Source organism: Momordica charantia (assembly GCF_013281855.1).
Source record: "Momordica charantia cultivar OHB3-1 chromosome 2 unlocalized genomic scaffold, Mcharantia_2.0 BLBB01000002.1, whole genome shotgun sequence".
Taxonomy (NCBI): domain Eukaryota; kingdom Viridiplantae; phylum Streptophyta; class Magnoliopsida; order Cucurbitales; family Cucurbitaceae; genus Momordica; species Momordica charantia.
In genome coordinates, this window is record NW_028275160.1 from 4,800,730 (window position 1) to 4,818,132 (window position 17,403).

General features: G+C 33.5%; 2 protein-coding genes, 1 non-coding gene and 1 pseudogene across 4 annotated transcripts; 1 reads left to right on the forward strand and 3 right to left on the reverse strand.

The window, feature by feature from the left end:
* Positions 1-127: 127 nt before the first annotated feature.
* TRNAL-AAG (transfer RNA leucine (anticodon AAG)) lies at positions 128-208 on the forward strand. Its single transcript has one exon. It is a non-coding gene; the product is annotated as a tRNA-Leu (tRNA).
* Positions 209-1,168: 960 nt separating this feature from the next.
* On the reverse strand, positions 1,169-5,713 carry LOC111017965 (putative F-box/LRR-repeat protein At3g18150; annotated as a pseudogene). The gene is made up of 4 exons (XR_015789246.1): positions 4,310-5,713; positions 3,452-3,631; positions 3,255-3,338; positions 1,169-2,667 (listed from the first exon to the last, which is right to left on the reverse strand). The product of XR_015789246.1 is annotated as a putative F-box/LRR-repeat protein At3g18150 (transcript).
* A 4,724-nt stretch (positions 5,714-10,437) lies between these two features.
* LOC111018085 (FBD-associated F-box protein At1g66310-like) lies at positions 10,438-14,331 on the reverse strand. Its single transcript, XM_022294035.2, has 4 exons — positions 14,119-14,331; positions 11,257-12,291; positions 10,991-11,176; positions 10,438-10,900 (listed from the first exon to the last, which is right to left on the reverse strand). Exon 2 carries the CDS (start codon positions 12,251-12,253, stop codon positions 11,327-11,329), a length of 927 nt encoding a protein of 308 aa, XP_022149727.2. The 5' UTR covers positions 12,254-12,291; positions 14,119-14,331; the 3' UTR covers positions 10,438-10,900; positions 10,991-11,176; positions 11,257-11,326.
* A 439-nt stretch (positions 14,332-14,770) lies between these two features.
* Positions 14,771-16,276, reverse strand: LOC111018080 (heat stress transcription factor A-4c). The gene is made up of 2 exons (XM_022294032.2): positions 15,805-16,276; positions 14,771-15,675 (listed from the first exon to the last, which is right to left on the reverse strand). The coding sequence occupies exons 1-2, from the start codon at positions 16,018-16,020 to the stop codon at positions 14,935-14,937; spliced, it is 957 nt and encodes a 318-aa protein (XP_022149724.1). The 5' UTR covers positions 16,021-16,276; the 3' UTR covers positions 14,771-14,934.
* Positions 16,277-17,403: the final 1,127 nt, after the last annotated feature.

The window sequence follows — 17,403 nt, forward strand, 5'->3', positions numbered from 1 at the left end:
TTCAAACTATAAATATGAAAAATAAAATTTTGATGGTATAATTTTGCTCCTCGAAAGGCGTAGAATGTTTCATAATGTTTTTACAAATAAAAATAAAATAAAATTACATAATATTTATAATCAAAATGTTGAGATGGCCGAGTTGGTCTAAGGCGCCAGATTAAGGTTCTGGTCCGAAAGGGCGTGGGTTCAAATCCCACTCTCAACATTTTGAATGTTTTTTTTTTTTTTTTTGCAGTCATCCCGTCAGCACGTGAGGTTACCTTCTTGGGCCGGGCCGGCATCCAGTCAGCACGTGGGCCGTGAGGTAGAATATTACAGAAATGCCTCCCAATTTTAATATAACATCCAAAATTTAGAAACGCTTTAGGTCTAAATTCAACACAACGAAGATGATTTGTTATGGAAAATATAAACAAGACATGTAAAAATAGAGACAAATTGGAGCTGGCAAAATGCCAACCCCACACTGTAAAATCAATCATTTTTAATAGGAGTTGGTTATTCACACCTTATCATATCTACTTTCATTATCAATTATGGTTATCTGGAGACAAATCAAGTTCATTTTTATTAGTTTTCTTATGATTGGCATGATATGAACCTCATCAAAAAAGCAAATACAACAAGATCCTCTTAAAGGTGATATCCAGTAGTGATAATCCATTACTATAGTTATAATTCAATAATGTTAATTGATGGTTGCAAAATTTTTTATTTTAATTTGTTCATGACAACGTTGATCAATTTGTTTTATTAATCTACTATCCATTTAGAAGATAAATGCATCTAAATTATAATGCCATTCTCAATTAGAGAGTGTGTGATAAGATTTTTTTCTCTCTTTTCGTCTACTAGTCCAAATTTAACGAATTAAAATCCATTAAAATCTCATTGGATAATTTTTACCATATTGTATTTTTCATAAATATTAACCGTTAAAAAATGAAATAAAATTACAGGTCTAATTCGTTGCACGAGCTAGAAATAGCGATGCCCTTATTGTAGAAAATATGTAAAAATAGAAAATGTGTAAAAATATTAACCCCACATCTCAAATCCTTTTTTTTTTTTTTCTCTCTGTTGGGGTTGTTTACTTTTTCAACCCTTTTTAAAGAAGCAGTTAGAACCAACTCATGTCAAAAAAAGGCCTATAAAAACATATAAATATCCACACAATTTCAAAATTTTTGTCATAACAAAAAATTGTAGTAGTTTCAAATTCCATCATATTTACATTCATTATCGATTATGGCGGTGTGGAAGGGAAGCATCATGCTCATCTTTGTTTGTGTTCTCGTGTATGGCATAAACTTGGTTGAAACTACAAATGCAGTGAGAGACCTTCCTTTGAATTCTGTTAACCTTCTTCCTGATGATCAAAATACAAATATTGTAAATACCAGGTGTGATCCTGAACATCTTGATCTTTGTAAATTACATGATCCAAGTAGCGGGATCACTGAAGCTGAAGCAGCAGATGTCTCAAAAAAGATTGAAGAAGATAAAAATCCTGTTCACCCTCTACAATACAATATTAAGGTTTAAATTCACGTCACAGCTTCGTTATAGTACATGTATTATGTTTTTTTTTCTTTACTTTTTTCATGAATATTTGAATAAAGTCTGTAAAAACATCAAAAAAATTGTTGTTTTTTTTTATGACATTGACAAGCAGGGGCAGATTTATTGTTGCCCAGGCAGGCTCAAGCCCTTTGTAATATGTAGTAATAGCTTACTCTGAATTATTAAATTATTTCCCCTGCGGGAGCAAATCTTCACTTTCTATGCTATTTTTTTTAATTTCAATTTCTTTGTATAAATATTTCAAGATGAAAATATCTCTCTCTTGGTTGGATATTCAAACTCTAATTCTTTATTCAATTAAAATAACATTTTCAAGTAGAGTGCATAAGATTTTCTTCTTCTTCTTTTTTCTACTAGTTTTAATCCGATCTAATAAATTGTACTTTAACTCAGTGTTAAGATATATATCCCAATCAAAAGGTCATGGGTTCAAATCCCACCTCACATTTTGTACTAAAAAATGAAAAAATAGATTTAACAAATTAAAAAGTATTAAATTCTCTTCGGATAATTTTTAACCATTTAGGCTTTTTCAAAAATATTAATCTTTTTGGGTGCCAAAAAAAAAATTACAGGCCAATTTTAATTCGTTGGGCTAGGCGATAGAAATGCTCTTATGGTAGAAAATATGAACTGTACAGGTAAAATAAAAAAAAAAGGAAAAAATGGATGAAAAGAGAATAAAGAGTGAAAATGTAACGAGAGAATGCCATCGACGTGAGAATCTTAAAAAACTAGGTTCAGAGAAGACATCTAAAATACCTTAAGATACTCTAGCTAGCATCTTGAGATAACTATCTCACGTTCCTATAAAATAAATTTGGCTGGCCTATAATCCATCACTCAGTAACCATATGATTATCGAGTGATTTGACTTAATCAAAACATTAGCATAAAAAAAAAGAAAAAAAAGGCAGTCCCATAAATCCTCATCAAATGTTTTATTTTGTCTCTCTTTCAAGTTGACGACAAAAAAATCTACATGTGGATCATAATTTTATTCCTTGCTATACCATTATTTCATTCTTACGCTTTCAGTATAAGAGCTAACAAAGAAACCCTCCCCTCATTCCTGCGCACCTGCAATGGAAGTATGGAACACAGCCGTCAGGGGCAGTGCTTAAGGGCTAATTCAGTTATTTTACATCGTCCCGAACTTTCAACATAGTGTCCGATAGGTCTCTAAATTTTATAAGGTTTGATAGGTCTCCAAAATTTTTATTTTGTGTCCAATAAATTCCCACATATTCGAAAATTTATTTACTCATGCTTCTATTAAATACAAGATTTAATTTTCCGTCCTATGAATTTTGAAGATGTTGAATAGGTTAAAGATCTATTTGACACAAAATTTAAAATTTCTTGAAATTTGTTATCCAGCTTTTAAGGTTCAAAACACCTATTAAACACACCTTAAAAGTTAAAAGAGAAATTGAAGAAATTAAGGACTCATTTGGTAACGTTTTTTTTCTAAGGTCAACAATTTCTGAGAGAACTCAAGCAGTTCCTTAGAAGCTAAATGAGCCTTCTGTTTCTCAGCGTCTAAAAACTCGTATGGATGAATGCGACGGAGGGTCCTATTAGTAGAAATGACCATTTTCTCCAAGACCAAGGCCTTTTTCAGTAAAAATTCTATAAGCTCAGACACATATGGCTCAGTCACGTACCCGTATATCATAACAGACTTGAGGTGCTTTGTGAGGCAAAGGAAAGGGTCTTTCTGTGACTTCTTCCATCCACTTTGCTTCCTCCTGCTGAGAGTTGCAGAAAAGGCAAAGTTCAGATTATGCATAAAGAGGTAGCAGAGTCAAACAGTGTAAAAATAGCTAGCTAATGTTTGTCATGTTGTGAAGTATTTTTGTACCATGAATGTGAAGTGGGATCCAGGGTAAATGTAAAAAGTCAGTGTCTCCAACCAACGTGAAGTCCCGAGAATGCTGCATATTCCAGGCAGGTGCCACTTTGTGAAAAGAAGTCTGAACTGTACAGACTTCCAACCAGTGGCAGGAGTTGGCACATGTGTCAAGTTCCATATGGTGAAGACCTAAAGACACACCAAAATTATTTTTTTAAAAATGGGAATTGGTTAATTGATAAAACATAGTAAAAAGACATGTTTTGACAAATTCCAACTGCATTCCAGAACTCAATCACAGTTTATTAAAGAGGGTTAAAAGAGATATGGGCAAGCATAAGATAAAGAATTGGCATGCAGCCCATATCATATAAATAATAAGGTATCAACCACAAAACATATTCCCACTTAATGATCTTGGTTAGTCACTAATCATTCACATTAATGCCACAGGACACAGAATCAGGGAGAAACCTAGGAATCCTAAATTTTGTAATTTAGTCAAGGTGGGGATGAGATGACATTGAGAGTAGTGTTTCTAGGTGAAATATTTTTTCTATTAAGTACTTATGAAAAGAAAAACACTAATTAAGAACTTAATAAGTGGTTTTAAATGTTGCTTTTAATTAGCTAAGAGATCACTTTCCACTGTTGTTTTAAAAGTCATGCCAAACTTAAAAAGTAAAGAGACGTTGGGGAATGGGTTTAAATTCCATGCTGTAGGCATCTACCCACCCTTGATTAATTTATTTCTGCAATTTATCAGTTATGGGATAAAATAACTATTAAACAAAGGCCTTCTAAACAAAGTATTGCAATAAAAAAGCTTAAATTAAAAGCATGCATAAACATAGAGATAGGAAGTACCAAAGTGGTCCATGTGCATGGTCTGAAAACATTGGCTTCAGCTACCTTCAACAGCAGCATTTGGATGCTTCCATATATCCTGCGTTCGCACTTGAAGTTGCGGCTAAAACAAAGGGCAGCATCAGAAAAAGAAGATGAAAGCTTCAAACGTGCAAGCTGTAGTGACCCAGAAATTTCTAATGATTTGACACTAGGACAGCTTATATGGAAGCTCGAATTTGCCATTTCATCTCTCCATCCAATGAAAATATTCAACCTCTTGATATTAGGATTAGTCAACTTCAGCTTAGAAAGACCACAGCAACCATTGAGAGAAAGGTCTTCAAGCATTGGGCATCCTTCACAGATTTCATCCATAATCTTATCACTTAACATTATTTCCACGAGGGATAGCTTTGTGAGTGACTTAAGCTGAATGGGCCCTCGTTTCTTGATTCCACAGCCAGTCAAACTGAGCTCCTTGAGACAGTTACTGACTAGAACACTATTAGGCAACTCATAACTGGGCCCTCGTGCAAACCACATCCCAACAAATCAAGATCAAGAACCTTGACTTGTTTCCTCAAAGCAAATTTAACCCATGTAGTAAGCTCACTTGCCATTCGTTTCTCCTTAAATGCATAATCAGGATGTTCAGGATCATCATGAATAACATTGAACAAATTGAAAGCAAATTTGAGGTGAAACTCATCGATTGTAGTACGTTCATGAAGTATCAAGACATGGCGAATCAGATTTAAGAATCTCTCATCATAGTTTGGACCATCGTAAGAATCTCTCATCATAGTTTGGACCATCGTAATAATTGTCACCACAATCGTGGTCGTGGTCGTGGTCGTGGAATGCACACTGATCGAAGGAGAGGCAACGAATAAAGGTCCAGAGCTTCCTGAATCTGGGAACCAACGCCATATTTACAGCATCCTTTGTGGCAAATATGGAAGAATGTCGACAAGAACAGACTCCGGAAGCAGGCCAATCCAATCGTTTTGACCCTCTAAAACCTTCACCCACTTTGAACTACGCACCATTGTTGGGTCGTTAGTTCCTTCCATAAGAAAATTCACAGAACTGCTCGGCTCTGCCTCTAGCAAAATAACTCAGTACTCAATAGGAAAAAGGAGGAGACGATTACAAAACACGAATTCAAACAATCACGTCGTTTCGCTATCTCAGGAATACGACAGAAACCACTTATGGAACAATTATGTATCGACCACGGAGTAGCCAGTAGAAAAATCGTAAAGTGAAACTGAAGATTACCAAACGAAAGTTTTCCCAAAGCAACGGTGAAATTGCAGAGGGAAATACAGGGTTCGCCACCAATTTTAGAGACGATTACGGGACGAATGTTAATGGATTCGACTATGGCCCAAAAAACCCCACGGCGGCCCGAACACGAACACCGAAACGAAACCATTTGTTGATCCAAAAATTACAAAATATTACGAAAATGGTGTCCAGTGGGTCATACAACCAAATATTTCATAAATATTATTTTTTTAATATTTATAAATTTAGATTGTTAAGATTTATTTAAAAAAAACTGCCTGTCATTCTATTATATTTATTATTATGTTTGAAAATATATTATTACATGTCAAAGCAGGTATAGTTTAACGGTAATTGACATATATTTCTAACTAAGAGATTGTAAGTTCGATTACTCACCCTACATGTTGAATTTAAAAAAAAAAAGAATGGTATAATTTGACAATGGATCATTGTACCCCTTCTCTCTACTCGAGTGTTACAATTATTTTATTGGTAAAAGGCTTGAAATTGATTTTGTAGGCCTTACAAATAATTTGGTAGAACCAATTTGTTTATTAATTTAAATAGAATCACTAATCATTTATAAATATAAAATGTTTATGTATAAAAGAGACAACTTGAGATATGGCAAAAAAGTTAGGAAAATAAGCAAAATAGCAACAAGGTTTGAGTTTTTCAAATATAGCATCTTTTTTGCAAAAAAACGGAGGCCCACGTTCTAAATTACAAGTATACCCTGCATGTTCGAACCAACAATAAATTACTTCTGATATACTAATGATTGATAGATATACTCCTGATATATATGTGATATATGTTTGATATACATATGGTTTGAAATTGATTTACTTCTAATATAACTATGATATCTACTACTATAGGTGACATATAATTGATTGATTTCTGATATACTATTGATTTATTTATGATATAACTATGATTGACAGATATACTCCTGATATTTATGTGATATATGTTTCATATACATCTGTTTTGAAATTGATTTACTTCTGATATAACTATGATATCTACTACTATAGGTGATATAGACTAATTGACTTCTGATATACTATTGATTTACTTCTAATATAACTATGATTCGCAGATATACTATTGATATATATGTGATATACGTTTGATATACATATGATATGAAATTGATTTACTTCTGATATAACTATGATATCTACCAATTATTTTGAACATATTACCTCTAATATGTTTTCTGAGATACTATTAATATATGAAATAATTTTTTTTCCAGATAAAAGCAATGGTACAAACACAAAAAATGAAATAAAATAACATCGTCGAAAATGTTGATGTCGTTCGTCCCAAAAGACAACGTAAACCAACGCCAAAAGTGTTGTCTATGGAAAAACAGAAAGTTTCAAAGATATTATCTCTGAAGACACGACAATCACCGAAGATTGATGTCCCAAGCTTTTACCTAAAGATTATACAAGAATGAAACTTACGCTTTTCTAGACTGTTGGAACTTACGCTTCTTCTTTTATAGAATTTTAAGAATGACATTGTTAGTCTACTTTTTGTTTATGCTACTGGTTCGTTTTGATGTTAAACCTTTAAGTTTTTCGTTGAAGGACTTTGCTGCTAATTTGATGTTGATGTTGATACCCAAGAATGATGTTTAAATCTTTTAAGAATGACATTGTTGCTGATTTCGTTTTGATCTTTAAAACTTTAAATAAAACTTAATTGTACTACTGATATATGTACGATGTATACTTGATATATCACTGATATATTATTGATATACAGAAAAACCCTAAATTTCTATTTACCTCTAATCTCTAATTGATTGCTCATTCATCTTCTTCCCTTCGATTTCTCATTCACAGTAATTCACGTTCCTTTCAAGTTTCCTTTCTCATTTTCAGTAAGTATCAAATTTTTTCTCATTTTCCATACATGCCAATATCTACTGATTTCTAATTGATAAGAAAAAATACAAGACAAAGGGTTAAAGTAGGTAAAATAGTGATTTACTATTATACAACTGATATATAACTGATTGACTTCTGATATACTATTGATTTACTTCTGATATACTAATGTTGTCAGATATACTCTTGATATATATGCGATATATGTTTGATATATAATAACGAAAAGAAATTGGGAAAGTTTATGCGCGATAACTGAAAAGGGTAATTTGGGAATACTGAAAATTTTAAAATTAGTATTTTCAGAAAAATACTATATTTGAAAATATAAAAAAAAACATGCTATTTTGTTAAATATAGAAAACTTATATGCTACACATTACAAATCCCCTATATAAAATGATAACCGACCAAGATATTAATTTCTCGACTACCTCCTTTCTAGGTTGTTTTCTTCCGTGAGATTGGTCTCAACCGCCACGTGGAGCCATTCAGGTCTCCTACATCTACACCCCTATCCTTAATAACAAAATGTAATCATGACTTTATACTAAAGGAATTTCGTTCCGAGTAGAATTCGTATTAAAATTTTGTAAACAATGACTAAAATGGTAACTTTTTAAAAGTATGGAGATCAAAATGAATATTTTGAGAGTGCAAAGACTAAAATGAACTAAAGTTGTTGAGAGTATAGAGACCCAAATGAATAAAGCCAAATGTATAAAAATACCAATACAGTATGTTAACCTAAAATTAAATATTAAACACAATATTAGGATTTACCAAACACTGTGAACTGTTGTTTCTATATTTAAAAATGAAATTTAACAAATATTAATTTAGTTGAAAAGGTACAACAATCCCAAACTAAATCTAAATATGATAGGAAAATCGATATTTCATATTTATTGAATTGTATAAATCAATAAAGACAAATATTTACTTACATACCTATTCAAATGAGATCTTATTGACTTTTCAATTTCTCGTATTCTTAATAGTTTAGAGATGTTAGTGTGATCGACTTCTATTCTCGTAGGTAAGTCTTGTTCAATTATAAAATTATTACTCTAATTTAAGATTAAAAAATCGAGTTTATGCTTTTTTTTAATGGATTTGATTAGATCAATGACGAATTTATAAGCTGCTAGTCCTTTTAGTAAGAATTATATATTTTATAGTTAGAAAATGAGCAGCACCAAAAGTGATAAAATAAACTTATCTCAAAAAAAAAAAAAAAAGTGATAAATTAACCCATGTATACTTGTAAGATGAGAAGAGCAATACTTTGTGAATGTTTGACAATCGTAGGTTTGACCTTTTGTTTTAGGTAAATTTCATAGCTTTTTATCTTTATTTGTTTAAAATTTATTTAGACCGAACACAAAGACTGATCGTTTTTTACAGAAAAGTTGTTTGTTTGTTTTGCTTCAAGATTCCAACTTTTTTTTTTTGTCAAAAATACTTATCAACTAGTTAAACTATGTTCAAATTAACAATATTGATAAATCTTGATTCATTGTGTTGCATTGAAGTAAAAATATGGGAGGAAACAAGTCATTCATAAACATCAAACATTAGTCTAATTTAAAGAGAATGAAGTAGATGGCTTTATTCTTCTCCTGCATCTAATAATGCTGCTTTTACAAGAGATGAGAGGAAAAAGTTTAGACTTTTATGGATAATAATAATAATTTTAATTTTAATTATAACATATATATATATAAACACTAATTTTACCCCTGTGTTTCCTTATTTTATCATTTACTTTTTTAAAATCATTTACAACAAAATAATAATAAGAAGAAGGTTAAAAAAAAAAGTTAAATTTTGCGTATCAAAGAAATGGTAAGAAAAAAACAGAAGACTAAAATTAGAATGGTTATTCAAAGTAGCGGAAGGAAAGAAAAATGTGGAACAAAAGCTTACATTTTGATCCATCTGGAAAAATCTTCAAATGTTTTGTAAAATGATCAGAATTGGAATTTGGGCAAAGTACGCAAGAAGAGAGAGTTTTTTTAAGATAGAGAGAAGTTTGAAAGGCTTTATAATTATAGCTTTAGAACCATTTTTCCATCTTACAACGGGAAAGAAGAATGAATATATGATAAGGGTACAACATAAATTCCTCCAAAGTACTGGAAGTTACAATATCACATCCAAGTAAAACAAGAAACTTGCACACTGCATACCAACCGCCAAGTATCCTTTATTCTTTATGGGGGGTCAATATCTTGCTCCTCTAACATTCTACTTTGCAACTTTGTCCACATTCTGAACAAGTTTTGTTTCCTTGCAAACTTGCATAATTATATTTACCTGAATTTGATTAAAATAGTCTAGAATCCCGGATCCAGGTCTGGAGCTACTGTATTTTCTGGAATAAAAGCTCTCTGCCTTATATATTTAGCTAGAGAAGACCCTTTATTATAAAATAGTCAATGTTACGAGAAAGGAAATAGCTCAATCTTTGGTAACAATTAAAGCCAAAGATTACAGACAAATATATACTGATATACAAGGAAAAATCATAAAGAATATGGAATAACATTTAAATCAAAATCAAAACGGTAACTGACATATATCTCAAACCAAAAGATTGCAAGTTCAATTCTCCACCTCACATGTTATACTAAAAGAAACATTTAAGTAAGAGAAGTATTACCTTGTGAAGAGATGAGACCAGCCTTATGGGTTAACAGCTCTTGGAGGCATTCGAAACCGAAACCTGACTGAGCCTGTCTGATTTAGGCAACATTAGCCAAATAAAAAATGTTGTATTTACACCATATCTGCAGGTATCTGCATTTCTCTAAAGGTCAATTTTTTCTATTCAATTCCAAGATATATCATACGTAGATTCTAACCCTCAAGAGAGGAATAATTATTAGAAAAGAAATCACATTCATCTCACCAAATAAATGATTGAATTAATAACACCAGCAAGAAAACAAGTTAGTTTTCCTTTAGCATATCCCAGAGTAAGGTTATTGATGGTACTGTAGAAAAAATGCTACAAAGTATTCACTATTGAATCAAGATTCAAAATTGAAGACAAGCAAATTAGATGAAGTCATTTCGCTATGAATTCAAAAAATCAACAGAAGTTGATTACTGCAGAGGGGGAGGCCCTGGGAAGTTTCAACAAATTCTTACAAAGTTCAAACAGTTCATCAGTATCGATATCTACCGCTTCGAACACTGTGGCAGAATTAGAAATAACCATCTCCTCCAAGACCAATGCTTTCTTCATTAGAAATCCTATAATGGGCAAAACTGATGGCTCTATTATATAACCATATATTTTTATGGTCTTGAGCATACCCAAAGCAACATCGGGTTCCCGAGACTTCCAGTAATCCCCATCATCGAAATCATGATGCTCCCACATCCACAACGCTTGGTTGCTCTGATAATTCAAAGAAAATAAAACAACACATTACTCCTAATCTAAAACATTCAAATGGGAAAAGATAAACTAACTTCTAACTTCTTGTACCTCCATAATACGGTTCGGCAGTGGTTCAGAGTGGATGTAAATAGTCAGTGTCTCCAAATGAGATGAATTTCTGAGTATGCCACGTATTCCGGGGAGAAGCCATTTTGAAAATTGAAGCTCTAAGGTAAGAGATCGTGAACTGAAGACAGGGAAAGGCATGTTTCTCAATGCCCATGTGGTAAAGACCTGAAAGTGCAATTAGAAAACATTAGAGTTTTTATGAAATTTACAATCTAAACAAGGTAAATGAGGAGGGAAAGTTGTACCAAAATCATTTTACTGCACATCACAAGAACACCAGTTTGAGTTAACTGCTCGAGGAGTGTTCGCATCTTTTCATATTTTTTTTGGTGCACATTTGAAGAAAATGGTGTCATAGCGAAGGGAAGCATCAAGGACAGAAGATGAATTCTTTAAATCCACAAGCGGTATCGCTCCTGAGATTTCCAGTGATGTGACATGAGGGCAGATAATCTCCAACTTCTTCTTTACCAACTTTTCCTCAAACCATCCAATGGAAATAATCAGTCTTTTAACACGAGGATTAGCCAACCTAAGCATACGAACCCCAGAACAACTGAGGAAAGAAAGTTCTTCGAGCACCGAGCACCCTTCCACGATGCTGTTCATAATATTGTCACTCAACTCTATATCCCTAAGGGATAGCTTTCTAAGTGAGTTGAGTTGAGTAACCAAAGGCTTCCTGATTACACAGCCAGCTAACATAAACTCCCTGAGATCATTACACCTAAAAACAAGATCAGGCAGTTCATACTTAATTACACGACCCCCTCGTGAAGCTAATAAGTTGAGGTTCAGAACTTTAACGCTCTTGCGCACAGCAAATTTTATCCAGTGAGTTATTTCACTTTCCATAGATTTCACTTTCAGATAACTTGAATGAGAATGCGTAGTATGTTCCTCGTAAATCAAATTTAACCAGAATATGAGATGAAACTCATCAATAGTTTCACCTACATGAACCCTCAACATGTTTCGGATAAAGTTCACGAACCTCGTGTTGTAATGTGGAGCATCAGGAATACGACTATTACTGTCATGAAACTCATTCTGATCGAAGGTGAGATTGCGACTGCGAGTCCACACATCCCTGAATGGTGGAACAAGTATCATCTTCACAACCTCCTTAGTGGGTAAAAATGAGAGAATGAGAACACGAATAGAATGGGGAAGTTGGCTAATCCTATCAACTCGTTCTTCTTCTCTCATCAGTCTCTTTAATCGACGCGATCGTGTTTCCATACTTTCCGACGTATATAGAGCTTTCAAACTGAGTGAGTCTGTGATGCCAAATTAAAGCAACTACATTAATTTCCTTGCAATAGAAGAAAAGATTAGGTATAAAAAGCGAAATGCAAGAAACCAAACATCGTGGTTGTTGGACTAATTATCCAAGACCGATGAGTTTGTTTAAAATTAGAAACGATTTCATTGAGTTATTTTCTTACATGGAGGAAGATTCGTCACAAAGTTTTAGATGTCTCTTCGTCACAAATTTTGAGGATAAAGTATTTCACTCTACTATTTGGCTTTCTAATAACGAATTATCAGGGGCTCTTTCTTATACATCTTTGGAAGCTTTTCAACCCATAATTGATGGAATGTTAGGGGTTGATTTGAACTCTCCTCTGTTTTTTTTTTAAGGACAGAGGAAAGCAATAGAAAAGATTTTTCTTTGGTTTATAGCAGTAGAAGGCGAAGTGTGAAGGACATTTTGTTAATTCATTAGGTTCTCTCAAAGGAGCAATAGTCTATTCTTTGAACTCTCTGTTTTGGGCTGTCTATTGACTAAAGGTTGGGACATCTGACCGTCTTTCTATGTTCTCTAACCTACGCCCAAAATAATTCTCAACTTAAAAACTAAAGAAAATTAAAATTTTGCTTTGTTTAGGATAAATGAAAATGCTATGGTTTCAAATGTATTTTAAGTGAAAATCTGAATACAAAATCATTATTTCAGGATTAAATCTAAATAGAAAATCATGCCATTGATGTTCAAATATGTAAAAACCTATTAACATATCAAAGAAATCAATACCTACAAAAATAATTTTCGACCGATAAAAAAACAAAAGTTACGGCTAGCATCAAATATCTTTTAAAAAATCTTAAAATTCAAGTAATGAATAATATTAATTTGATAACTTGTCAAAGCATTCCATTACCAGTAGATATAAACAAAAATACTCAACATGAACATAACTAGGTGGTAATTGAAGAGATCAGAGGTTTGAACTCTCGTACGGGAATACATCGGGTAAAAAAGAAAAGAAAAGAGATACCCACAAGTCACACTCATGCATCAAAGACTTTTTTTTTTCTCTTTCTTTTTAAGACGATACCCACAATATCTCAACACTACCAATGTCTAAACTAAGGCTATCCCTCCCATATTTGATTTCTGATTTTATCTCATCCCATGAACCTGGGAGTGTATTTAATTTAACAATATAATAACCTTGTTTTCATCCGACATTACTTGATCAATATTACTTAAATCTAGCACAAATTACAATTGGGTTGAATTCATCAAGATTCTGCTCAAGGTCTTTGGTCACATCCATTTTGACGTATAACATAGCTTAGTGGTAAAAGACTTTCCTGAGGTCTCTAAATAGAATCCAACTTAGTACATATTTCTAGAGCAGTTTTTGCCTCGTGAACCTTTTCGAAGGACACATTATCTGCAAGATAAAAAATAATTGAACTAAAAGCAATATCCTAATTCATCTCTTCAGTCTCATCTTCTTTCAGAGTAGACCAAGTCTTTGGATCGTCAAGTGCTTTAGAGACTGAAGCTGAAGAAGGAGGGCTCTCATTTTCTTTTTCCACAAAGCAAAATCTCCTTTACCATAAAATCTTTCAACCTCAAATGAGGAGCCATGAATGAACAATATTTACAAGTCTCAAAGAACTTAAATGAGTATAAAACAAGTTCTAATAGCAATCTGATAAAATAAATGAGCTAACAGATACACCAACCAGCACAAGACTTAACTAATATGCTTCAAAAACAGCAGCAGCCCAACCGAAATATTAATCTATTGTTGATCAAGTAATATGAAATTAAACGTAACAGTGAGTAAAGGGAGAGAAGAATAACACACAAGATTATAGCGGTTGGATCATTCACTTAATCGATTCAGAGCAAGGAACCGCTCCTCCTACGGAACAGAGGCGCAGAAATCCTCAGGCGCATAAATCAGCTGCAAAGTTCAGCTCTCATACACGGAAAACTCTAAAACCCTAATTTATCAGAGTACATTTTCAGGGAAGAAGAAGAACCCTCCCTCTCTCTCTTACACCCACTCTCAAAATGCTCCCCTCTCTCTGTAACTGACATGTACAGAGAAGAATTCTAACTAACTTCAGGTTCATAACATAACCCGTTTAAAGAAAACCCGACCCATGAAGATTCAACAATGAAAAAATGGTGAGATGGCATAAAAGGATGCTGATGTGGCTCTTTGACAAGTCCAATTGTCCAGCTGGAGTTGACTGGTAGCTTTCAACAATTAGCCAAATTTGCTCTCAAATAATCAACATTTTGCCACCTCGCATGTCTAATCAAAAAAGTAATATCAAATTAATATATTTTGTCGATCCTAGTCCAATTAATAATAACGACCACATCATCGATCCTTTCATTAGTTGACTAACGCATCAATTAACTTTATTAGAATTATTCAAGTTCATAGTTTTTTTTCAAGTTAAAATTGATTTTCATCGAAGTTCAAGATTAAAATTTACACGAATATAAGCAATTCAAGAGACATCTTGTCCATTCTCTAAGTCGGAAGTTCGAACAAAGGTTTCACATTTTCTAAAAAAAAAAAAACAAAAACAAAACTTCCACGTTCAATTAGAATCCTAAAGAGCAAAAAGGCTACAGAAATGAATCATTTACAACATCTAAATTCTCTCTAATTTACAACATTATTCCTTCTATTCAAATAGATCACTTCCCCTGCATTGGAAGAGCCTGGAATCTCCGTCAGAAACTGTTCCCAAAACACATCATTCGCTCCATTTCTCACATCCCCCTCCTTCGACCCCACAACCTTGACTTCTCCGACCACCTTCGATTCTTCTCCGACCACCTTCGCCACGCTGCACAGCAACTCCTCGCACAACCCCAACGACGATTCAAGCTTCCCCATCAGCTCCAATGGCGGAATCATCACGCTCTTCCAACCATTCTTCTCCTCTTTCTCCCACTCCGATGGGTCTTCCAGCAATAAGTCGTTCAGTTTCCACAGTCTCCTCTTTTTGCTCGGATGCTGCTTCTGCAATTGAGCCGTCAGCATGGTAATTAGCTGCTTCTGCTCATTCCCCATTCTCCATAATTGGTTACAGAGCGACTGAATTTGGCGCTCGATTTCTTCTTTCTCTCTTTCGTGCTTCTGCAGCTGTGATTGAAGTTGGGTGTTTTCTTGATTCAGGATCTTGATTTTGTTCTCCAGCTCCTGCCTCTCTGGTTCCGAAAATGGAAATCCATTGGAGCTCTGGCTATGGCTCTGGCCCTGGTTCTGGCTATGGCTCTGGTTCTGGCTGTGGCTGTAGATTGGTTTCCGTCGGTGGATGGTTCTTAGAAGATGGGTTCGTCCTCTTACAAATCCCTCGTTTGCGAATTCCCATTGCTCTCGATCGATCTTCCTGAACCCCTAAACAGAGATACCACAATTTTGCTCTCAGGATTTTAACTAAAAACAGAGGAATTGATTAATGTTAGGAAAAAAAACAGGGGAAAACGACGATGGGGTTGTGAAATTTGATGTCTGATTCGAACTCACGTAAGTGTTCAATTGGCGAACGAAGCTGGAGAAATTGTTGTGCTTGAAATATATTGGGAGCAATTCTTTGGCGAATTCCGGTGGGTTCCAAACCACGAAGCTGAAACCGCTTTGACTCCACGATACGACGGCGTTTGTCGATGGGTCGTCCACCATCTCGTATGTTTTAGTCAAAAATGGCGGCGGTGCGCCGGAGCTTACCTCTGAACTGTCCATTTCCGGCGCCGCCGTCGTCGCCGCTGGGTTTCTCAGAATTCAGTGAACAGAAATCAGAGTTGGATGCGATCAGAAACAAAACCAGAACTCGAAGAAAAAGAAAGAAAAAAAATTATTGAGATCTTTGATGAGCAGAAGGATTTGAATTTTGATTGTGCTGAAAAATGAAGAAATGGGGAGGGGGGATTTATAGACGCGGTGGTGGAAAAAGTCAGGAAAAGAGAGGCTCAAAAAGGGGTTGACCAGAGGCTGGCTGTGGAGGATGAATTTTCAACTCTCAGGATAAAGTCGTATGTTTCTCTATTTTATGTTTTTATTTGGGATCTTTGAATGAATTTAGGTCAATTTGACTGGATTCATTAACAAGAAAAAAAAAAAGACCAATTAATTTTTCCTTTTTTATTGAAATCTACTTGAAAATTTAATTATTACGTAATATAACGATGGGCGACGTAAGCGCACAACGTATTGGAAAAGGGACTCCGTCGCGTCGCACGGCTGTCCTGGGGCGGCGCCCGACGGGAATCTCCGTTAACCACAGGTGGAGATTATATTTAAAAAGTTTGTAATTTCTTTTAAGAATACTTTAATATTATTAAAAATAAAAGTTCTTTTTTTATTTTTTTTTAAATTATGCTATTTTTTTATAACTCTAATACATAATACATGTCACCTCAACATACGTGACGCGAATTGTCACATATGGGTAGAAAATTACTTTAAAAATTAGTTTAGAGTTCACAGCAGTTTAAAAAATAGTTTATTTTTAGTAATATTTAGAAAAGAAAAAAAAAGTCCACTAAATTATGCTTCGAGTTGAAAATAATAAATATTTTAGTTAGAATATTACCAATTTTTATTTTACAATATTTTATTTATATTTAGAATACAACGTCGCAAATGTGTGGATGCAAAGTTTGAACTTCTATATTGTTCAAGACTACCAATGTTTTAACTAATAATTATACTCAATTTAACTTTCTTTATCGGGATAACAATTTCGTTTAATATAAATTATTAGAACAATTTAAATTAATTCAAATTAAATGATTAAATTAGATTCGGTCAATTACTTTAACTAAATATAATTTAGATGGTAAACAGAACAAACAATCGAGTTAACATCTAACATGTTTATAAACTCAATAATAGAATGAAATAGTTTTGTCAACGTAAATTTAGTTGCTTCAAAAAAAACATAAATTTAGTTCAACCTATTTTACTAATTTTTTTAAGAGTTGTGGCTCAATTCTCCATCTCTGTATTGTTTGTAAAAAAAAATAATGGAGCACTTTTTAAATTTATTTTTGAATGATGGTTTTGGATGGAGTTTGAGCAGCTAAAAATAATTGAAGCAAATAATTAAAAAGAAAAGACGACAAT